The sequence below is a fragment of the Podarcis melisellensis genome, assembly GCF_964234715.1.
Source record: "Podarcis melisellensis genome assembly, chromosome: 16".
Lineage (NCBI taxonomy): Eukaryota > Metazoa > Chordata > Lepidosauria > Squamata > Lacertidae > Podarcis > Podarcis melisellensis.
The window spans coordinates 26,470,026-26,494,006 of NC_138533.1; the positions used below are offsets into that span (position 1 = coordinate 26,470,026).

At 48.0% G+C, this 23,981-nt stretch overlaps 1 protein-coding gene across 7 annotated transcripts in view; it reads left to right on the top strand.

Annotated features, from left to right (window-relative positions):
• Nucleotides 1-23,981, top strand: part of DEPDC5 (DEP domain containing 5, GATOR1 subcomplex subunit) — a 51,280-nt gene that overhangs the window by 5,201 nt on the left and 22,098 nt on the right. For 6 of the 7 annotated variants that reach the window (XM_081893183.1, XM_081893188.1, XM_081893189.1 and 3 more), the window contains exons 8-28: nt 233-302; nt 421-499; nt 921-982; nt 2,048-2,117; nt 2,790-2,862; nt 3,777-3,880; nt 5,535-5,609; nt 6,518-6,652; nt 7,304-7,365; nt 8,241-8,314; nt 8,884-8,953; nt 9,899-9,935; nt 11,152-11,272; nt 11,969-12,192; nt 15,461-15,667; nt 16,405-16,540; nt 17,349-17,446; nt 18,535-18,600; nt 21,679-21,862; nt 23,066-23,226; nt 23,678-23,795. In XM_081893183.1, coding sequence (XP_081749309.1) covers nt 233-302; nt 421-499; nt 921-982; nt 2,048-2,117; nt 2,790-2,862; nt 3,777-3,880; nt 5,535-5,609; nt 6,518-6,652; nt 7,304-7,365; nt 8,241-8,314; nt 8,884-8,953; nt 9,899-9,935; nt 11,152-11,272; nt 11,969-12,192; nt 15,461-15,667; nt 16,405-16,540; nt 17,349-17,446; nt 18,535-18,600; nt 21,679-21,862; nt 23,066-23,226; nt 23,678-23,795 — 2,226 coding nt within the window. The remainder of the gene's footprint in view (nt 1-232; nt 303-420; nt 500-920; nt 983-2,047; nt 2,118-2,789; nt 2,863-3,776; nt 3,881-5,534; nt 5,610-6,517; nt 6,653-7,303; nt 7,366-8,240; nt 8,315-8,883; nt 8,954-9,898; nt 9,936-11,151; nt 11,273-11,968; nt 12,193-15,460; nt 15,668-16,404; nt 16,541-17,348; nt 17,447-18,534; nt 18,601-21,678; nt 21,863-23,065; nt 23,227-23,677; nt 23,796-23,981) is intronic. The other variant, XM_081893187.1, reaches the window with a different exon arrangement.

Sequence of the window (23,981 nt, forward strand, 5' to 3'; positions counted from 1 at the left end):
GAGCTGCCCAGAGTGGCTGGGGCAACCCTGTCAGATGAGTGGCATATAAATAATAACCTATGATGGTGTTGCACCTAAAAAGGCATTTCCTTTTTGTTAACCCAAAGCCCAGGGACAGGGATCAGTCCTGGTACTTTCACCTCCCGCCAATACAGCCCAGCCAGTAGCAACCCCAGTTTTCATGTCCACTGTTTCGGAATGTGATAACGGATTCTCTTTGACTTTCTTCCAGGGCTCAAGCAGGTGAACTTTGGGTCAAAAGTGAGAAGGTCACGTGTGGCTACATCAGTGAAGACACCCGGGTAGGCCTCTTTATTCCCCACCCCAGAGTTTTCTCTCTCCCTTTTTCAAGTGTTTGTTCTACGCTATCAAGCAGCAGCTAGAGCAGTAGTTTTTACTGTTTGTGTGTCTCTCTTGCAGGTTGTCTTCCGCTCAACCTCCGCCATGGTATATATCTTCATCCAGATGAGCTGTGAAATGTGGGATTTTGACATCTACGGTATGGAGAAATAGGAGCCTTTGTGGAGATCTGCCTGTCCCACACCTGCTGTTAGCACTGTGCCTCCATGAGAGCTCATCCCACTCCCACATGGCTTGTTCTAACCTTGATTGGGTCGACAAGCAATGGGTTGTCTCTTGTGACCGGTCAACCATGGTTTGTTACTGCAAACCTTGGTTTGTTTTCCAGTTGCCTTGTGACCCAAGCATCTTGGGTGGGTGTGTCCAAACAACTCTTGTGGTTGGTAAAGCTGAGCTCCATTTGCTCTGATGAACTGCAAACACGGCCCCTCCCCTGTTGAACAAACACCTGGTGGGAGGAGCGCAGGTTGCAGTATCAATGCTCCTTTGAACAGAAATCACTCTTAGTCTATCTCTTCCCTCCCCCCCCCGCCCCCGTTTTATTACTCTTCCCTTTGCAGGGGATCTTTACTTTGAGAAAGCTGTGAATGGTTTCCTTGCTGATCTCTTCACCAAGTGGAAGGTAACTTTCTGTGTCTTCGGCTGCAGCAATGGAATAAGAGTGTGCTTTTTACTTTGTGACCCTGGCTCATATTCAGGCCTGCTTGCAACTGGGGCAAGGAGGTGTTCCTACACTTCCTTACCCTCAATAGATATTTGAGCTTCCCCAAATGTAAATAAAACATAATCCAGATAGGAGGTTCCTTGGTGGAAGTTGCTGCCTGGTTATGGGACAATTGGATCCAAAGGAGGGAAGGGAAAGGAACCTGGGGAGTCCACAGGATGCTGTAATGCAGGGAACTCCAATGTGAAGCTTACCTAGACATGATGTACTTCCAGCTCCCATCAGCTGCAGCCAGTGACTAAGGATGATGGGAGTTGTAGTTCCCAATCATCTGGGTGGCTCCAGGTTGGCAACCTCAGCTTGCAGGACCTTGGAGGTACATAGCATAGCAAAATATGTTTGTCCACTTGCTTAATTTTTTTTTTTACGGAGAATTGTAGCAGTTCTTCCAAAGAGACTTTGGATAAGTGACTTTCAAGTAAACGAAGAGCCATAACCTTAGAAGGTAAAGAGAAGTCCAGTCCTGTCTTGACATTTGTCAGGTTTCTGAATAGATACTGAATAGACTGAGTTTTTATTGCATGTTCATTGCTGGATTTCCACTGTAAATCAAATATTAAAGAGCCTCATTTAGTGGCTGTAATGCTTTTACATTTTTCAGGCATGAGATCAGGGTTGCCTTCCATTCAGCTTTCTAGAGAAGAAGCTGTAATTGTTGTTTGGGGGCGAGAGTTGTCCTGTGTGTGCTTGGAAATGCCCTTGCCCTGGTAACATTCTCCTCAAAAAGTTATTCATAAGGTTATGTCAGGAGGTGTTAGACTCTAACATGGTGTCAGATTCCTCCGACGTGGAGCCTGTCCTCATGGTCAGGTCATTCTTCATTGAGACCAAGACCGAAGCAGCATCGCCATTGATTGAAGCAGCTGTTTGTGTCTATGTCCATGCGCATGCAAGGGGGTCCCATGAGGGCTGTGACTGAGGCTTTGTGCAGAACATTCACCTCCTCCCTTTCCTCTTGGTCAGGAGAAGAACTGCAGCCATGAAGTGACTGTGGTCCTGTTTTCTAGAACGTTCTATGATGCAAAATCCTTGAGTGAGTAGCTACAAGATAAATGTTTCTCTTCCTCCTTGCTTGTAAGGGTGCTGACATCTTCCTGCCTCTATTTCTCTCTGGAACTTCCCTCTGTGTCTCCCACGCCCTCCGAGCTTTGAGCTGTTGCCTCAGTCACTACTCTGCATAGAGGAAAGGGATGGTTGCCCTTGGTGGGTGTCTAGGGCAAGTGCTTTTGCAAGGAGTTGTATTACCGTACTTTTCCGTGTATAAGATGCCCCCATGTATAAGACACCCCCTATTTTGAGGGACTCACATTTAAGAAAATGTGGGGAGATGGCTCAGATTTGCTGAGCTTTTTTTAGGAGGGGTTGCCGAAAATCCGCCTCTCATTTGTCCCCTTGCCGGCAGAAGCTGCCAATCGCCTACCCAATTGCCACAGCGTCAGCCAATCAACACCAGCCCTTGACACAGCAACCAATAACACACCCAATAGCCACTGACAGCAACCAATCAAAAGTCCACCCTATGCACTATCCATGTATAAGACGGCCACCATTTTTTAGCATAATTTTAAAATAAAAAAACCCAAGTCTTATACATGGAAAAGTATGGCACTTTGAATATTGCTGGTCTGCAGAGAGAGGGGCTTGGGACAGATGCCTTTTGGGTGCTTTGGGGATGGTCTTTACATCTTGCTGCTGTCTCTTGTAGATGAATTTCCAGAGACACAGCGTGCCTCAATTCAGCAAGATCATGAAGGAAGATTCTATGAAGATTTTTACAAGTAGGTTTCCCATGTGGTCCTTTCATTGAGTATCTGTGGTCCATTTCCAGTCGTGTGTGTGTGTGTGTGTGTGTGTGTGTGTGAGAGAGAGAGAGAGAGAGAGATGCACAAACACATACATATCACCCCTCATAATTGTTCTAGTAACCTATATGGGGAAAACATGGCAGGTGCTAAAGAACTGGAAGAATTCCATTCCTTTTCAACAATTGTTTTTTCTAAGCTAAAACCTGATGTGTTTATGTTCATGCAGGGAGTAACTGTTATGTCTTACTCTACAGTATCCCAGAAGTTTTGTAAGCATCCTAAGAAATCTGTATTTTGCAACTGAAATGTTTAATTTGGAAACTGGCGGTTGGCTACAAAATAGACAACTTTTGCAGTATTTTGGAGGGCGAGGAGGATATAGATTGAGGTCCTTGAGGGACAGCAAAAGCTCCATGACTGAACGTTTTTGCTGAAATATTTCTTAAATTTTAGTAGAAACTGCAGGTGCTTGGGTTTTTTTGCCTCATAACCTTGAGGACTAGCAACTTGCCGCTATCCTGGGGAATTTCCCCTGTATTGCAAGATGCTGAATTTGTGTTTGCAGATGTCTTTAATGTTTGGGTTATATGTTAGTACCTTGTAAAGCAGCATTTGGATAAGTCCCCGCCAGAAAGTCCATTTCCCTAACTCTAAGCTCCCACAGGGAGGAGAGGGCTATCGATGGTTATTTGCCATGATGGCTGTGTTTCTGAGTACCAGTCACTGAAATCCACAGGCAGGGAGAGGGCTGGATTAGGTGGGCCTTTGGCCTGATCCAGCAAGCTCTCCTTGCTCCCTTCCCTTTCCATCCTTAAGTCCTTACATTATCTGTAAAGGATTGTGCTGGTTCCATTTCTCTCCTACTCAGTCCCAGTGCTTCCTTACAGGGTGGTGGTTCAGAACGAAAGACGAGAGGAGTGGACATCGTTGCTTGTGACCATTAAGAAACTTTTCATCCAGTACCCTATCCTCGTGCGTTTGGAGCAGGCAGGTAGGGCATTCTTACTATTTTTACTATATTATTCCTGATGGTGGTTATTAGAATTTCAAAAAAGGTAGTATTCTAGATCCGGCGTTAGTCAGAGCAATGAAAATAATATAATAATAATAATAATAATTTATTATTTATACCCCGCCCATCTGGCTGAGTTTCCCCAGCCACTCTGGGCGACTTCCAATCAAGTGTTAAAAACAATACAGCATTAAATATTAAAAACTTCCCTAAACAGGGCTGCCTTAGATGTCTTTTAAAGAGAAGATAGCTGCTTATTTCCTTCACATTTGAAGGGAGGGCGTTCCACAGGGCGGGCGCTACTACCGAGAAGGCCCTCTGTCTGGTTCCCTGTAACCTCACTTCTCGCAATGAGGGACCCGCCAGAAGGCCCTCGGTGCTCGATCTCAGTGTCCGGGCTTAATGATGGGGGTGGAGACGCTCCTTCAGGTATACAGGACCAAGGCCGTTTAGGGCTTTAAAGGTCAGCACCAACACTTTGAATTGTGCTCGGAAACGTACTGGGAGCCAATGCAGATCTCTCAGGACCGGTGTTATGTGGTCTCACTGGCCACTCCCACTCACCAGTCTAGCTGCCGCATTCTGGATTAGTTGTAGTTTCCAGGTCACCTTCAAAGGTAGCCCCACGTAGAGCGCATTGCAGTAGTCCAAGCAGGAGATAACTAGAGCATGCACCACTCTGGCAAGACAGTCCGTGGGCAGGTAGGGTCTCAGCCTGCGTACCAGATGGAGCTGGTAGACAGCCGCCCTGGACACAGAATTAACCTGCGCCTCCATGGACAGCTGTGAGTCCAAAATGACTCCAATACTCTTGGAACTTGTCACAAGGCAGCCTTCCCCAAACTTTGGGCCCTCCAGGTATTGTGAACTGCAATTCCCATCAGCCCCAGCCGCCACAGAGATTCTTTTATCAGCCATGGCAAAATACAGCAATGCTGTCTTGGGTTGATGGGAGTTGTAGTCCAAATGTCGCAATAGGCCTTGAGGGGGGCCACATAGGTGTGCAGCATGCACCAGGGTTGTTGTTTTTTTAATTCTTCTACTGTGTATCGACATGGTCATTCAATTTTGTAGTTTTTAAACTGTGTCTGTACTTGACTAGGAGCTCTAGGAAAAGGAATGCTGAAGGGTGGGGTGGAAAGGGGGAGCTGGAAACCTGCAGAGATGCCCCCCCCCAACTTGGATGGCTTTATCACATATTTATTTATTTTTATTAAAATATTTATAAATTGCACTTGGGCTGTAAAATATCACAAGGTGGCGTGCAACCTAAAAAACCCTGGTGAAAGCAGTTATAAAATATCAAAAAACCCCCAGCAAAAGCTGAGATTAGACAAATCCCTTCCGGTGTCGAAAGCAGCATGGCTGTCTGAATATCAGCTGCTGAGAATCACTGCTGGGAAGAGCACTGTTGCTGCTGCTGTGCTTATGGGCTTCCCAGAAGAGACATCTGGTCTTCCGCAGTGAGAACAGGATGCTAGACTATATGGGCCCCCTTTGGCCTGTTCCAGTTCTCCTTACGCTCCTCATTCATCAGGCAAATAAATAATAAAAATGGGCTTCAAATATTATAGCTGAAATATGACGATCTCTTTCTCCTTTTCTCCTTTCTCCTTTGTAATTGACCCTCTAGAGGGCTTTCCTCCGGGGTGCAATTCTACCTCTGCTCAAGGAAATTATTTGGAAGCCATAAACCTCTCCTTCAATGGTGAGTAGAGGGAAAAACATCTTGTACCACTCTAGCACGAAGGAGCCATCCCTACACAGGCAGTGACTGGGTTCCTCCTCACACAAATGTCATCTGTTCTTACAGGATAGATTGGATTGGAAAGGCCAGTAACTAGCACAGTTCTAACTTAGGGGATAATTCAGTGGCATTCAAAGTTTCTGTCTTCAGGTGGATTTCTACCTTGTTGATTTATCTGCCAAGAAACTTCTGAGCATTTGGAATGGAATTCCTTTCATGCTGCTGAGGACTCTTGTTTAATTTCTAGTGCGCATGCTCTGTGACTGTGGGACGCTAGCCTAGCCTGGTGGGTTGTGAACTGAGAGTGACCAATAGGAGGCACCCAGTACTTACCTGAGTCTACACCAACCTTCCCCAATCTGGTGCCCTCTGGGCTACAGCTTTCATCAGCCCCAGCCAGCGTGGCAACTTTGCCTGTGTCTCACAAACAGCCCCCAATCCTCTTCTGTACATAAACACACACACACACACACACACACATATACACTATTTTGGGTTGGTGGTGAATGACCTTGGAAATGCAGGAGGGGATTTTTTTGACCCACCTCTAGTATAACTGCTGAGGGTCTTCATTAGTGAAAACAGCAGATTCTTGACTCCAACGGATTGAATATCCAGTTCAGGACTTTTTAACTGTCTCATACAAGTTTCTGTAAGCTGGTGAACTGCACGTCGTTGTTGTTGACCTGCCTTCACCCTAAGGTCCCAGGTCCTCAATTAAAACTCAGTATTAAAAAAAAGCTTAAAGTACCTTACAAAGTTCACATCTGAACTTTTAGGAAGCTGTCATGGATGAGAGCAAATTGTCCCTTGATAAGCATATTATGTGTAAAAAATGTTCTTTTGCTTCTGACTTTTCCTGTTTTTAGTGTTTGACAAGCATTACATCAATCGAAACTTTGACCGGACGGGCCAGATGTCCGTAGTCATCACGCCTGGCGTGGGAGTCTTCGAAGTGGACCGGCTCCTCATGATCTTGACCAAGCAGCGCATGATAGATAATGGTAAAATGGTCTTAGCGGCAGGCGGTGGGAAAGGGCTGTGTAGTTCAGTGGGGAGAGTAGCCTCTTTGCAAGCAAAACCTCCCCGGTGGCATTTTCCAGGGAGGACCTGGGAAGAAGAAAGACTCCTTTCCTGTAACCCTGGAGAGTGGCTCCCTGCTGATGTCCACCAGATGTGGGGACCCTTCTCCAGATGTTGTTGGGCTCCAGTTCCCATCAGGCCCTGTAGCCAGCATGGCCAGTGATAAGGGATGGTGATGAGAGCCGCAGTGCAGCAACATCTGGTTCTCCATTGCTGGGGACGCTGAGCTGGATAGGCAAGCAGCCTGACTGCTGCATAAGGCAGTTCCTATCTGTGTTCTTTCTCACTTTAGAGCATCTCCAAAATGTAGAGATGACCTCCTTTTTTTAGGCGTAGCATTGAGAGTTGGGCCCTTTGGAAAACCAGGTGGCGAAATTCTTTTGTTTAAGAAGCATCTTAAGTGATGGGTGACCAAGCGGGAAAGCTTTTCATTGCTGGTCTGTGAGTGGCAAGGGGAGGCGCCAAATCCAAGCTCTCCCCTCTCTGCTGCGGACCTTCCTTGTCCAGCACCAGGACAGCACGTGGCTATTAACAAACTCATCTTCCTCACCCTGCTTTGCTTGCTTCTGTAGGGATTGGGGTGGACTTGGTGTGCATGGGAGAGCAGCCCCTCCACGCTGTGCCCCTCTTCAAGGTAAGGCCCGTGGGGTCCTATGCCTGTTTTCTTTCTTCCTCCTCCGTCTCTGCCACACCTGCCTGCTAGCTGTTTCCCTCCTCCAGCTGATTCTTGTGCCAGAATAAATCCAACCAATTAAATAGAAAGCCATAATTCTGATTCCACACTACCGGCTCTTCAATTAAAGCACACCCTGTAGTAAGGGTACATAGGGAAATAAAAGAGATTGGAGGTGGGGGTGGCAGGAAGGAAAAGGTATGGGAAAGGAACAAAGTGCTGAACACCTGCACCTGCCTAATTACCAAAAGCCAGGCTTGTTTCCAGGATGCCTGTTAGCCTCTATCTTTCTCCAAACTATTGAGGATTAGGAACTTTCCCCTCCTAAATCAGACTCCCTCAACATGGCGCCATTCAGATGTTTGGGGCTATAATTCTCATCTGCCCCAGCTAGCTTGGCTGTATGATTCCCAGGACTGGTGGTAGTGCAAAGTATCTGGCGGGCACCAGGTTGGGGAAGGCTGTTTTAAATGAAGGCTTGAAATCTCTGGACCACCGGCTTCTGGGTTGAATCCAACGACATCACTTCATAAGCAGAGTGATTTCTGCTCCCATAACGTAACTTCTCCTCCCTCCTGTACTGTCCCAGATCTGCTCCATGGGGGTAAGGGAACCCTCAGGGCATATATGGGGGGGTGCAAGGGGTGTGCTGTGGGGAGGAGAGGGAGAGACAGTTCTGCTGGATTCATGGCTTCTTTGGCTGCAACCCTCTGTATCCGGTGCCAGATTCCTTTCTTGCAACCGTCCATTACTGTGGATTCCCAGAATGCAGTACAAATTAGCTGCAAAAAGCATCCGGTTAACATGGTGCCTTTTCCAAACTCTTCTTCTCTTAGCTGCACAATCGCTGCAGTCCTGGGGACTCTCGCTTGGGAGATGACTACAATATACCACACTGGATAAACCACAGGTGCGTGTTTGAAGTTGGAACTGTTGCAGCCAGGGCTCCACCTTGGACAATGCTCACATGGGTCTTTCCTCTCTGCTTTTGATACTTGGGAATTCTCTCTGCTCTCCCTCCCCTCTCAGACCTCAGCCCTGGGCAGTCTTGTCCTCAGCCTCCACTGAGTCTGCTCTGGTGTTGCTTCGAATGCCTGTATAGGTGTTTCCTGCATTGCTTTTCTCCTTAAAACATGGAAGGGGGTTACTTTTGTTCCCCCCTAATCTTAGCTTGTCGTTACATGTGAATCCGAGATTGTGGGTTACAACAAACTGTGGCTAGTTTAACAAGCCAGATCCAGAAACCATGGTCTGAAGTTGAACTGTTCTGAACATGGTCAGTTTGTTGTAACCTGCAGCCTTTGGTTTATTAATATCAGGTTGCAGATGAAATGCTACCACCGAGTCAGACAGGAGATGGAGTGAATGTGCAAACCTGAGTCTCCCTTGGGCTTAATCCAGTTTGTGTGTGTAGTCGCCAAACCATGGTTTAGTGTTACATGCAAACACAGCCATTGTCTTTCTACTTCCCTTTTCCAGTTTCTACACCTCCAAAAGCCAGCTCCAGTGTAACAGCTTCACTCCACGGATCAAACTGGCTGCCAGGAAAGTAAGTGGGCTCTGTTAAGACGGGGCTGCCAAGCTTTTGGGGGGGGGGCAGTGGGCACATCACGAAGTTGCACCAGTCACTAAACAGCTGTGTAAAAAAAAAGGATGAGCTAGGACAAGCAGGAAGAGCAAACCGTCTCTCATGCCTTGTTGATTTTTGAGGGGCTATTTACTGAGACCTTTTGTGGGCGCCATAGGAAGTACCGGTGGGCTCACTGACACCTGTGGGTCCTCCTTTGGCAGTTCCTGATAGAAGGGCATTTTCCTTGACTCACTTCCTCTCCCCACACCCTTTAGCCAAGTCATGTTCTCATAGTGAGCAGCTTTATGAGTTCCGCAGTGGTATGGGGGGGGGGGGGCTCAGCCATCAGGGGTGATCTTTATTCATTTGCTTTGGCTGTTGCATGAAATGTAGCAGATGCTTCTCTGTAAAAATGCAGTCGCCACAGGCAATTTCAACCTTGCACAATTGAAAGCTGTCTGGTTGATGTTGCGTGAAATAATTGCGTTCAAGGTGGAGACCTTAAAAGCTCCATTTGCACCAGGTTTTCCCAGCACAGAAATTACTTTTAAGCTCTGCATCGAGCTTACTGGGTTCTAGGAGTCTTTTTCTCGACCTTGCTTGAAATGTAAGGATAGACGCATGGGGGGGGGCATGTTCCATATGAACCATATGGAACCATATGAACCATATGTTCATATGGAACATGCCCCCCCTCCGATGCATTTGTACTGTAGGCTTTTAAAACAGTAAGAGTTCACCAAGCACTTCAATGTGAGATATTGCGGGGGGGGGGGGTGCATTGGGTGACTGCATGAATTGTCAGAATACTCCTGGTCTGAATCTATTGCTTACTGTAATGCAGTGACCGTTCCATGGCCAAAGCTAATTTAAGTTTCCATTGCTTTCTTTCCTTTGCCATTTTTCGTGCCGCTTGGATTCCAGCCGCAGAGTGAAAAACTGAAAAGCAGCAGGGATGCCTGTGAGTAGTTATCCCAGGTTGTTATTGTGAAAGGGTCCTACCTCCATTGATCGTTGACAGATTGGATTTATATCCTCCAAGGTGGCAGACACGTTTCTCCTTCTTCCCATTTTATCCTCACAACAACCCTGCAAGACAAGTTCAGCGGAGGGGCAGTGAACCGGCCCAAGGTCACCCAGTGAGCTTTGTGGCTGAGTGGGGATTTGAACCCTGCTCTTCCAGGTCCCAGTCTGACACCCTAACCACTACACCACGCTGGCTGTTAGAGGCATACAATGCCTCTGAGCACCCATTGCTGGGAATCCCAGGTGGGGAGATAGCTGCTGTTGCATTCAGGTCCTGTTTCCAAAGGGGCATCTGGTTGGCCATTAGGAGAACAGGAAATTGGACCACATAGGTCACCTTTCGTCTCTACCAGCAGGGGATTTTTTTTTTTTAATTAAATATTTTCTTGACTTACAAAAGTGTGTGCAATGTCTCTCATATTTTCCCCCCATGTACCATTTTTACAAATCAGTTTCTTTTTTTTTTTAAAGATTTTTATTGATACAACAAGAAAAAAACAAAACACTTAAGACTAAAGACCCAACCTCCCATCTATTCCATATTTCAATTTCATATTACTTATTGCCAATACACACTTTTATCATAATTAAACTTATTCTTAATATATCTAATTTCTTATATCTACCTTGCAACTATTACTGAAGTTCCTTGAATGCTGCAACAGAATTTTACAAATCAGTTTTATTTGTTGAGACATTAGAAAGAAAAGGGGAAAAGAGGTGGAGGGGGAGAAAGATGGGTGGGGGTGGGTTCGGGTGGCGATGTTTCTATTTTACTTACTATATGTAGGGTTTGGTGTCAGCGTTGCTTGTGCAGGTTCTTTGCTGTTCACTTGTGTTCCTTTGGTGGTGAGAGAGGTTGGGGTTGTTTGTTTGTGATTAGCTGTGGTGATCCTTGTTTTCCTGTGTGAGTGGGGTGGGTGGGTGTTTTGGCTCAGGTTAGCCATATTGATTTGTATGCCGTTGGTGGATTTTTGTCATTGTCTTGTTGGGCTGTGTATGTGATAAAGGGGAGCCATACCGGGGTGAAGGCGTCTTCTGTTTGTCCGCAGGGGAAATTCTCACGCTGATATCATGCCGTTTTGCCCAAGAATGGAGACCAGGTTCTTAAAAGCTGCCCCAGTCAATAACGTGCTGTTACTGCCTTCCAGCTTTGGGAGCCCCCAAAGAGACAGAGAACACTCTCCCCATCCAAGTGGATTACGATGGTTACGACGCCCAGGTTTTCCGTCTGCCGGGGCCTTCCAGAGCTCAGCGTTGTCCCATCTTTAGGTAAAGAAGCTTGTGAGGCAACGAGCCAAATTGGATGGTGTGCTAGTGAGCCATTACCACAATATTAAGAATCTGGAGCAGCCTTTGCAAAGGAGGGAGCGTAGATCAACACACACACACACACACACACACACACACACACACACACACACACACCCTTCTCCATCAGCTTCACACTTCTGCTGGACCTCCAGCCTGCATCTGCTGTTTTAACCATGAGCTCCATCAAAGCACACCTGGAAAATGGTTTCCCGCTGTATCTTCCCATGGAATTTCTTCCCCATTTCTTCTTCCTTTTTTAAAAAAAAACCTTCATAATCAGCTTACTGTGATTGGTTAATTCAGGGGTAGGGAACCTTTTTTTTACTCTGAGGGCCACATTCCCTTCCGGGCAGCTTGCTGAGGGCCATGTGCAGAGAAGCAAATGCTACATATGTCGATGTAGGCTTATTTCTGAACACTTAACACCATCAGAGTTTTCGGGAGCACATCTCAGCCAGGCAAAAATGCTTAGGCTGCAAAGCAGGGCCCGCGTGGCCTGGGGAGCATTCCAAGAGCCAGCTAGAGATCCTGTGAGGGCTGCATTTGGGCCCCAGGTCTGAGGTTCCCCACCCAAGTTAAGTGACAAAAGGTCTGTGTGATGTGACTGGAGCTGGGCCTCTGCCCTCCCTTCCACCTGGTGCTTTTTGCCAGCAGGTCCATCCGGGAACGAGAGAGCCGCCCCCGGAAGAGCTCCAGCTCCTACGACGTCTCCTGCAGCCCTTCCCTGCAGAGCCGGCCTCTGCCCCCGGAAGAGGTGAGGAGCCAGGCCTCGGACGACAGCTCCCTGGGCAAGATCTCCAACATCCTGATGATCCCCCGCCAGCACCTCCACCTCCAGTACGAAGTCAGCAGCTCGTTGGGCTACACCAGCACCCGAGGTCAGGATGAGGCCCGATGTGAAGCGGGAGCAATTCATTCCTTTTGAACATATCGGCGTTTCATTTCTTACTGTGGATTATTTCATTAGACGTCGCCTGCGTGTGTCACCTCCCAAAACATACAGGTTTCAGAAAAAAGAACATGTTTTTAGGGGGAGGGCAGCATTTGACATAAAAGGCAATCCTCATTTTGCACGGGGGTTACGTTCTGGACCCCGTGCGTGTCAGCAGAGCGAGCGTAAGCCCACTCCCTTTTCATGTCCTTTTGAGGTTTTCCTGCTAATTCTGGGTTTGGCGCTGTGCATCATTCAGACATGCCTAAACTGGTCGTTGCCTGTAATTGTTTTGGTTCAGACCATGGAACCCTTTACAATGATAGACAACACATCCTTTCCCTCTTAGAATGCTTTGTTATCAAATCAGTAAATTTCATAGTTGCATCCTGTATTACTTTATTGGCGATGATTACAACTTATCCTTTGTAAGTTAAACCACACAGCCTAAGACTTGCCAATCAGAAAGTTGGCGGTTCGAATCCCCGCAACGGGGTGAGCTCCCGTTGCTCAGTCCCTGCTCCTGCCAACCTAGGAGTTCAAAAGCATGTCAAAGTGCAAGTAGATAAATATCTACCGCTCCGGTGGGAAGGTAAACGGCGTTTCCGTGCGCTGCTCTGGTTCGCCAGAAGCGGCTTAGTCATGCTGGCCACATGACCCAGAAGCTGTATGCCGGCTCCCTTGGTCAATAAAGCGAGATGAGTGTCGCAACCCCAGAGTCGGTCACGACTGGACCTAATGGTCAGGGGTCCCTTTACCTTTACCTATCCTTTATATATATATTAAAAACCTTACTTTTCCTTTCATTTCTCTCCCCCCCCCCCGCCCCTGAAATCTGTTTGTAGATTGTTCTGAACTGTCCCCAGAGAGACCTCACTTCCTGAGCCAGCCTTCATCCCCTTGGCTCTGGGCACCCCTCCTGTCTCGCCTGCTCCGTCTTAAGTGCCCTTGTCCTCCTTCTCCAAATAACAGCACATGGACTGGGCGGCCTACTTCTCTGACCCACTTATCAAATCATTTAAGAAGGTCAGCTTAGTTAGGGAGCCCCTTGGGACACCCCCCCCTTCCAGCCTCAAACTGTGGAAAAAATAGCAGCTGTTTTCCCAAGTGGATTTATTGTCTTATCATAACTTTTTCTTTTTTAGGACCTCCCTTTTAAAACATCCCTGTGAGGTCCAGCATTCTCAGGGGTTAAGTAGGGAGCTGGACTTGTCTGGAGGGACTCTAGGATTCACGGGACCTTGAGCAGGTGGTTGTTTCTCAGCTTCAAGTACCCAAAGCCTCACTGTGGCATTTTGAAGGCAAAAAAATATAGCGAGAAGAAGCTAAAGATCTTGTTTCTTGCCGCTGCTTTTAGTTTAATTGTTGGTTATTGTAATTGTGCATTTATTTTAATCTTTTGCAAGCTGATTTGGGTGGCTCCCTTTCGGAGGAAGTAAATAGGGTGCACATTTATGCATGCATACACATCGTCGTCTAATAACTGGCCTGAAATCAGAGATCTTTGATTGAAAAAGTCATCTGTGGAGAGCCAAAGAACTGCCTGCGTTAAGACTGGTTCTTTCACTAAAATAATTCCAATTAAGTTAATTCACTGAATTGGTTCAAAAGTATTCGAATTGCCCCTGCGAGTAGTTCCTCTGTTTTCCGGGTAAAGTGAACATGAATTAAGTTCCCTTTGCAGTGGACCTTTCTGTGATTTTAAATTCAGTTTAGCTTTATAGCCATTGTATTTACCATTTTTACCTGTTTGAAGAGTTATGCTGCTGTGTAAACTTAAAGGTTACAAGGAAAAATAAATACAACAATCATCCGTGTTTAATAATAATAGAAAAAAAAGACGCTAAAGAGCACTAAGTAATTAAACAGCACCCTCTGGACTTAATGATTTTTCTTATTTCATAAAATTGCTTTTTTTAAAAAAACTTGGTTTGTTAAAAACAAAGAAACCTTCAAAGCAGTTTAAGATCATTAGTAAAAACAATTTAAACGTTCAGAAAGTTAAAACCAGCAATAAACTGAAAGCACATCAGCCATTCTAGACGTCTGGGTAGGCTCAATAGGCAGGGAGTTCCAAAGTGCAGGTGCCGCCATACTAAAACATAGATAAACTTGGGTATTGTCAGGGGTTCAGGGAGAGAAGAGCAGATGAGGGAGGAGACAGAGAGCGAGGGGGAAGAATCCCAGAGCGACGAGGAAGAGGATGACAATGACCAAAGGTCGTCCATGAGTTTGTCCAGTGAGTCAGAGGATTCCCAAAAGGAAGCCCCCCTGGTCAGGCCAAGGGGAGCCAAAGGGGGAAGCAGTCAGGAGCAGGGGAGCGAAGGGAGAGCCCCCAGTGGGAGTTGGAGATCGGGGCCGGCTTCTCCGCCGGAACGGAGTGAAGGGGGTGGAGTTACCAGTGTGTCAGAGGGAGCAGAACAGGAAGCAGACAGGGGAAGGAGATCGGGGCAAGACGTCCTGCCGGAAGGGGCGGAGAGTAGTACCGGGAGCAGTGTAGCGGTCGAGAGGAAGGTCAGGAGCAACGTACGCGCGCCAAGTTCAAATGTGGAGGCGCGCGGAAGTGAGGGGAGTCCTGGGGAGGAGCCTGGTCCCAAAGTGCGAAAGAGGGGGGAACAGGCGTCAGAGGAGTCAGCCTCTGAGGAGTCCCGGCGGGAGGGAGCCCAGGGGGGCAGAAAGACCCTGCGGAAAAGGAAGGAGAGGAAGAGGTGGTCCAGCACAGGACTCTTAAACTGGTGCAGGGGCGGTACTGATTCAGAGGGTACTTCAGCGGTCTGATGTCACAGATGTAGAGCCACGGAGATGGAATGTAAAACCAGCAATGTTCTTCAATAAAGACTTTTGTATATAAACTGGATTGGACTTGGGTCTCTTGTGAGCTGGGACCACGGGTGGCTCTGACAGGTATGTTGCCTCCAAGATGGGTCCTCCTCTCCCCCCACTTTTGCCTGGGCTGGCAGAGCAAAGATGTTTACATGCCTGAGTCAGAAACGCCACCCACCATTCCTGCCCCTCAGTGGGGCACAATCTCCTCTGAAGCTGTTCAGGTTAAGCCTTGTTGGGGTGAGTGGGCACTGTGTCTGTTTCCCATTACAGTCCCACCCACCCAAAAAAATCTGTGTGGGGCATGTGTCTTAACTGCCTGCTTGGTAGACTCCTTTTGTGCCTGTCGGATTCTCCCAATTGATGTGAAGTTTTTGTTGTCGTCATTTCAGATGCCCTTGAGAATATGATGGAGTCCCAGCAGCGAGACTCCAGTGCCCCAGGGAGATTTCACGTTGGGAGTGCCGAATCCATGCTGCACATCCGTTCTGCGGGGGGCTATGCGCCACAGAGGGCCCTCATCAACCCCTTTGCCCCCTCCAGGATGCCCATGAAACTCACATCGAACCGGAGGCGCTGGATGCACACCTTCCCCGTGGGTAAGGAGACGGAAGGCAAGGCTGTTGTGGCAGATTGATTATTTGGGACTGCAGCTTCCACCGACTCCAGCCAGCATAGCCATGTTAGCTGAGGCTGATGGAAGTTACTAGGCTTAGGGATACTGGATTGGGTCAGGGTTTCCCAAACTTGGGTCTCCAGCTGTTTTTGAACTACAACTCCCATCATCCTTAGCTAGTGGTCAGGAATGATGGGAATTGTACAGCGGTACCTCGGGTTACAGATGCTTCAGGTTACAGACTCTGCTAACCCAGAAATAGTACCTCGGGTTAAGAACTTTGCTTCAGGATGAGAACAGAAATTGTTCGGCGGCAGTGGGAGGCCCCATTAGCTAAAGTGGTACCTCAGGTTAAGAACAGTTACAGGTTAAGAACGGACCTCCAGAACGAATTAAGTTCTTAACCCGAGGTACCACTGTAGTCCCAAAACAGCTGGAGACTGAAGTTTGGGGAAACCTGGGTTAGATGAACTCTTGGCCTAGTCCAGCAAGGTGCTTCTCATGTTTGGTTCAGGCTATTCATGTGAAAGATTGCACCCCTTTGACGAACTGCACATTTTTAGGCTGTGGCAGGAACAGCTCAGGGGACGCAATGTAAACTCGGCCACCTCTGTGTTCGATTTGGTGGGAAATTGCTGCTTCAGATGCAATCTTGTGGTGTGGAGTGTGGGAAGAGCTGGTTGGCAAATGAAGTGGTAACTGAATCATGTGCTTGGGCAGGTCCTTCTGGAGAAGCCATCCAGATCCACCACCAGACGCGTCAGAACATGGCCGAGATGCAGGGCAGTGGGCAGAGGGACTGGACCCACTCCTCTGCAGAACTGCTGGAGCTGGCCTATCACGAGGCAGCCGGGAGGTGAGGCTGCCCAAAGGGAACGCATAGGGGTGCTTTCCAATAAACTTAAAACCAAAAGTGGGTCTCGTTGATGGAACTTTCAGGCATTAGGTCCATAGCAAGTCTGATTCCACCTCAAATTACTATTCTCTGGGGGTATAGTTTTTAATTTGATTTTAAAAAGTATAAACATACAACAAAAAACAGTTCTGAATCCAAATATCGAGATTGCTCTGAATCTCCTGACTTCTCCCCATCCTTTCCATGGGTCCTAACGATATTTTTTTACAGCTGCATATCAATACTTATCCAGATTTTTAATCCTTCTAAATTTTCCATACTTTCCATTACTTTACAAGTGTGATTAAAATCCTGCTAATGTTTTAACCTGTTTGCAATGGTCTTGTAAATAAATTATAAACTTTTCCCATTCCTTGTTAAAGTTCTGGTCTTCTTGATTTCTGAGCTTCCCAGTTAATTTTGCCATTTCGGCATAGTCCATCAACTTGGTTTGCCGTTCTTCTCTGGTCGCTACCTCAAATTACTCTTCTCTTGGCCTTTGCCTACAAATGTTTGAGCTGCAGCTCATTCTGCATTTGTAAGAACTCGATCTTTCAGCATGGCAGCACATACACTTTGGAACTCCCTGCCTATTGATATCAGGTGGGAGGAGCCCTCACTGTACCTTTTTCAAACACCTGCTTAAATCCCTTTAAAAAAAAAACCATCTTAAAAGCCTCTCTAGACACATAGATGTTAACATGTTTTAATCTTCTTTTTTTCTTTTACTCTTAATTATCTTTAAACGCTTTCCTTTCCTTCTCTCCAGGCATGGAGTTTCTCACCATGCAGATGATGGCACTTCCTTCATGAGCTTCAGTGGCATGGAAGATTACTCTAACCAGCTCACTGGCAGCCATGCCACAGGTGATAACAGTTGGCACAAGGCGGGTGGCGGGCGGGCTTCGGTGATGATGCTAGCCTGTTCCAAAACCGACCCATAACATACACCTGTCTGGGCGTTCTTCATGGAAGAGCAAATTGCAAGGGCTGTGAGCATTATGTCCCTGCAGTTAGTGCCCACGTGGTTAAACTGTGGAACTCACTCCCACAAGAGGCAGTGATGACCACCAACTTTAAAAGAGCATTAGACAAATCCATGGAGGAGAGGGCTATCAATGGCTACTAGCCATGATGGCTGTGCTCTGCCTCCATGGCCGAAGGCAGCAGTGCTTCTGAATGCCAGTTGCTGGAAGCCTCAGGAGGGGAGAGGGCTCTTGTGCTCAAATCCTGCTTGCTGGCTTCTTCCTGCTGGAGGATCTGTTTGGCCACTGAGAGAACACAAGGCTGGACTAGAAATGTTGTGTGGCTCACGAAAGCCCTCTCTGCACCTCCTGCCATGGCGAAGGTCTCTTTTGTCAGTGAATTTCTACTCAGTATTGATGCAGAGTAGATTCCAATGTATAGTTAGCAGAGTAAAAACTTAAACACGTTGCAGGATTCCCAAGAAAATAGACCAGAGGCAATTAATATTTCATCCAGCAGAGCTTTACTGCTACTGAAGGCAAATGAGCATAACGGTCACAAATCCAATAGATTCAGGATTGTCACAGTCCATAAGAAATCCAGTTGCAGCAGGCTTAACTTAAACATAACAATATCTTATAATAAGACTAAAACCTTAACACTAAGCGTACTATATATATAACACCACACCAGAAAGAAAGACAGATAGAAAAGAGTGAAACCCAGGCTCCTTTTGGCCTCACTATTATAGTCAGCATGACTTTGACAGAAAGAGATAACCGAACCAGTTTAAGCCAGCTGTGCTCAGCTTCTCTGAAGGAATAACCCAAACATCGTGAACCTTCTGCTTGTTTCTTTCACACAGAGACGCTCCCTGAAGCTTCCAGAACCCTTTTGAATTTATTAGAATAGGAAAGATAAGATAAGATCATAAGATCAATACTCTCTGTACTAAGAAATGCAAGCTGATATCTTTCCCCTTCTTTCAGGAATGAATGCCCGAAGCCAGAACAAGGACTCCCTGGAGAGCGCCGTCTCTAACTCTCCAGATCCGAGTAAGAGCAGTGATGACAGGGTTGGGGAGGAGGAGGTTGGTCTGTGTAGATGAGGGCAAAAGCGAGAGAAGCACTTCCAGAGTCCCAAGGGCTCCCGATCGCCTCCAGTTCCTTTTGCTCCCTCTCTCCAAAGTGGTAAGTTTTGGGATAGGGCTTTCCTTCCGTCTTGGATTTTCCCATACGGAAGCTGTGTGGACACAGTCCCACAGAGGAAGGCTTCTGGTTGCTCAGTGACCAGATCTTCAGCTGTCTGGAACATCCCAGAATATTTGTCTGAGAGCGAGCAATACTAACCACAGTGTTTAAATAAATCTGCCTGGGTGAGGGAACTGGGGGACGCGGGTGGCGCTGTGGGTTAAACCACAGAGCCCAGGACTTCCTGATCAGAAGGTTGGCAGTTCAAATCTCCGCGACGGGGTGAGCTCCCGTTGCTCGGTCCCTGCTCCTGCCAACCTAGCAGTTCGAAAGCATGTCAAAGTGCAAGTAGATAAATAGCTCCAGCAGGAAGGTAAACAGCGTTTCCATGCGCTGCTCTGGTCCGCCAGAAGCGGCTTAGTCATGCTGGCCACATGACCTGAAAGCTGTACGCCGGCTCCCTCGGCCAATAAAGTGAGATGAGCGCCGCAACACCAGAGTCGGTCACGACTGGACCTAATGGTCAGGGGTCCCTTTACCCTTTAAGGGAACTGGTGCAAAGGGTTGTTTGACTGTCTCCTTATTTACTATCTGTGAACCACGAGCAGGGCAAATGTATTGTTAAACAGAGACTAATGAATGTTGACCTGTGAAAAGTGGGGGGGGGGCAGCACCCCCCTCCTGGGACCTTATCTTCTCCCCCTGGCATCCCCGTCTGGGTTATTGGGCTCACCATGTCTTAATTCTAAGAACAGGGTGACATACTTAACTGGCTTTTCTGTTCCCGCATACAGGAAAGCTTTCTCCTTGACACACTTGAGTGCCTTGATATTGAATCTTTTAGAAGGCAGACGTAATAAAGTTGCTGGACAGTCCTTGTAATAATGAAGAGGCAGTTTTACATCTCCTTTTCAAATGCAGTTTTTATTGAGGAGGCTTGGAAGTGGATGGAGAAAACTGCTGTACCCTCTTGCACAGACTTTGGCAGGTTGCCCGTTCAGAGACTGTTTTATTGGAGGGCTGCAATTCTTCAACCACAGAGTCAATTGCAAAATTCTTAAATGGAAGGATTTTGCTTAGGCGGCCTATGATTGTTTTTCGCGTTTCCCCCTCAGAGAGCTGTGAGGCTCTTGCAAATTGCAGCCATTTTGGGTGGAGACCAGAGCACAGTCTGTGCCCTGGGATGGAAAGAAGGAAGCTAGATTGCTCATGCTCTGGAACCTGAGTATAATTCCCACTCCACAACGAAAAACTTTGGTCCTAGGGCTTGATCTGCCTGCCATTTAAAAGTTGGTCTCCGTGTAAATTTGCCTTCTGATTGGATTTATTGGGTCCATCTTCTGTGATCAATAATATCTGCCAAGCCCAGGGTGTCTTCCGAGGCTCACTCCAATGCAGGAATTTGCCCTTGATGGCTTAGCCTTGGGACATAGGTAGGACTTGAGGGAAGTGTTTCTCTGAGCATGTGTAGAGTGCTTTTCCCTGATGGATGTGGGAACCAGCCCAAGTAGCTGCTCTGACAAACTTGGATGGCAGGAGATGAGCCCCACGAACCCAGGAACCCTCTCCAGGGTGCAGATGCCATTCTCCCCTTAGATTGGCTTATGTCTTTCATGCTGTTGAGCCAGACTTACACATCAGGAGAGAGCACTATGGGAAAATGAGTCCCCCATCTTCATCTCCTCCTTCTGCACCTGTCAGCTGGCTCAGAAGGTGCAAAGAATGTCCTGCCCTGGCCAATAGGCTGGGGATGCAGAGGGGCTTTTGTAAAACAAGAGGAGTCTCGATGCAGCCCGTGCCCAGAGTCTGGAGCAACTGGCTGCTTTGATCCTGTGAGCTCTGCTTCCTTGGAAGCTGCTCCCCTTTTAGGCCAAATGGGGGGCACTGCGCCACCAGCCATATCCTCCCATGTCTGCCTTCCTTCTTACTGGGTGGCTCTGCCTGCCTTTGGCCTGGGTGCCTCCTACCACTGGCCTCCCTGCCAGTGGCGTAGCGTGGGTTGTCAGCACCCGGGGCAAGGCAAGTAATTTGTGCCCCCTAACCCGTGGATTTGCGCCCCCTAACCCGTGGATTTGTGCCCCCTAACCCTAACCCCCAGATGTTGCGGCCGGCCCCCCCTGCACCCCCCACGCCACGCCACTGGCCTCCCTGCCAGTTCCACCCACTGGCAAGGGTCACCCCAGCAAGATCCCCCTTTTCACTATTCCCCCAGATCCCTTCTTACCTCCCTGTGCTGCTCATTCTTTCCTTTTAATTTTTCCCCCATGCTTCCTTTTCCTGCTGCTGCTGCTGCTGCTGCTGCTCTAATGAGTGTGCAACTTCTGCTGGGTGCAGGCCGCTCTGCTGCCCTCTCTTAGCCCTCCTCTCTTTCTCTGGCACTTTGACACAGGAGGGGAAGGGTCTTCACCCTCTCCTTTTCTGGGCTTGGAATACGGGTGTTGTCTTGCACTTCTTCATTACTTCGCCTCGGGATGCTTTTAATAGCTGTTGTTGTTTTTTTAATTCCTGCAGCTGCTGTACTGGTTCGAGTTTACAAATCGAAAGGGGAATTGACCTGTTAATTAACTTTATTTTTATTCCCAGTTGCATGATGGGAGTGAATCGGCATGGCCACTGTGTTGTTTAACAAACTCTGTCTTTCTTTCCCTACCTTCCTCCCCTCTTCCTCGAACCCTCCTCCTATCTCATTTTCCCATCCTGAACAATTTTCATTCTCCTGCCCCATGCAAATCTATCTTCCTTCCTTCCTTCCTTCCTTCCTTCCTTCCTTCCTTCCTTCCTTCCTTCCTTCCTTCCTTCCTTCCTTCCTTCCCTTTTCCCATTTTTTGCTTCTGTGGCACTTTATTCTCCTCCTCTCTCTTTTTCTCTCTCTCTCTCCTTCCTCCCTCGCACTGATGCCCAACCCACCCCCATTGCCTTCCGCCCGGTGACGAAACGAGGCAGTTCTGACGCTGTCTGCTCCCCCCGTAGTGCCAGGCTTCTGTTGTACAGTCGGGGTGGACTGGAAGTCTCTTACCACGCCCGCCTGCCTCCCCCTCACCACGGATTATTTCCCGGACCGCCAGAGCCTTCAGAACGACTACACCGAAGGGTGCTATGACCTGCTGCCCGAAGCAGATCTGGACAGGTACGCTTACCCTGCGGCTGAAATCGGAGAGCTGTCCCTGTCCCATTGGGTGCTTTGGGATGCTGAACTGACTGGGCTAGGCTGGGCCTGGCCACCAGTGGCTGGAGAAATAGCAAGTAATTGGGGGGGGGGCAGGGGGGGTCACGGCCAGGCCAGCTTCTTCCAGGTAGTGCCCCTGGTGGTGAACATGAGAAGAGCCCTGCTGAATCAGGCCCATGGCCCATCTAGTCCAGCCTCCTGCCCTCACAGTGGCCAACCAGATGTCTTCTTCTGGAAAACCCCACGAGCAGGACTTGAACAGCAAGAGCCCTCTCCCCTCCTGGTGTGAGGCAGAGCATAGCTGTCATGACTAGGAACTGTCAATAGTCCTCTCCCCAACAAATTTGCCCAATCTTCTTCTTTTTTTCCTTCAATTTTTTTTATTCATTTTCTAACACAAATAATACAAATGTGAAGATTCTTGTGGTAAAAGTAAGTGTGATAAAGGGATGCAGGTGGTGCTGTGGATTAAACCACAGAGCCTAGGACTTGCCGATCAGAAGGTCGGCGGTTCGAATCCCCGCAATGGGGTGAGCTCCCGTTGCTCGGTCCCTGCTCCTGCCAACCTAGCAGTTCGAAAGCATGTCAAAGTGCAAGTAGATAAATAGGTACCACTGCGGTGAGAAGGTAACGGCGTTTCCGTGTGCTGCTCTGGTTCTCCAGAAGCGGCTTAGTCATGCTGGCCACATGACCTGGAAGCTGTATGCTGGCTCCCTCGGCCAATAAAGCGAGATGAGCGCCGCAACCCCAGAGTCGGTCATGGCTAGACCTAATGGTCAGAGGTCCCTTTACCCTTTAAGTGTGATAAAAAAATAGTTAAAAATTATGATATATGAAACTGCTAATGATGAGGTAAAATGAAAATCAGATGGGGGGACTTGAGGAAGCTCACCTAACAATGTTTAGAAAAAATAAGGATAACACAAGAATTTGTTTGTATGCCCAATCCTCTTTTAAAGCCATCCAAACTGGCAGCCATCACTGCCTCCTGTGGCGGCATGTTCCGCAGTCCAGCTATGCACTGTGTAAAGGAAGACTTCCTGAATCTTCCAGCCTCCCCCTTCATGGAGAAAGCCGTCTGGTTGGCTGCTGTGGGAAGAGGGTGTTGCCTGATCGGCTGCCTGAGGTGGGGGACAACTCACTGCCTGCCTTTTGCCTTCTCAGGAGAGACGAGGAAGGTGTGCAGATGACGGCCCAGCAAGTGTTTGAGGAGTTCATATGCCAGAGGCTCATGCAGGGCTACCAGCTCATTGTGCAAAGCAAGCCTCAGAAGCCGCCTGCAGCCGTCCAGCCTCCTCTCAGCAGCAGCCCCTTGTACAGCAGAGGTGAGAGCCTGCCCAAGACCCTCTCTTCCTTCGCCTTCTCCTTCTCCTTCTCCTTCTCCTTCTCCTTCTCCTTCTCCTTCTCCTTCTCCTTCTCCTTCTCCTTCTCCTCCTCCATTTTAAGGAGGGAGATTAATTAGTTCAGATTAGCCCTTTGCTGACTTGGAAATGCAGTTGAGCAATGGTGGGAGACCAGCCCTCTTCCCAGGCTGTGCCTGTGCAACACCCCTCACCAGCCTTGCTCTGCACCCTCCCGGAGTGTTTTTGCCTGACTGGGATGTGTCATTGGACTCTGATTGTGTCTCTGGCTTGCCGAAAGGAGGGGAGAGTTGGTGGCGGTGCATTCATGTGTAGAAAGCAGCCTACTGTACGAAGTTAAAATGCTTTTATGTTTTTATTGCTGCAAACCACTTTGAGAGATATATGTATTTACGATACCCTTCCTACACACCAGGCCTCGTGTCACGAATCCGGGCTGAAGAGGAGGACCAGTACTGGCTGAGCATGGGCCGCACCTTCCACAAAGTGATATTGAAGGACAAAATCATTACCGTCACTCGGTATTTGCCAAAGTGAGTAACTTCGGCAGCCTTAGGTCAGGAGGGAGGAACCCTTTTGGCTCTGTGGGCCAAAGTCCATCCATTCTTCCTTCTTTCCTTCCTTCTGTCAAATCTGATTGAGAGGTGGGTTTTATCACCCACCTGTCAGAATCTCTTGCGTGAGGTTTCCAGGTTCGGGAACCATAGCGCAAGGGGCGT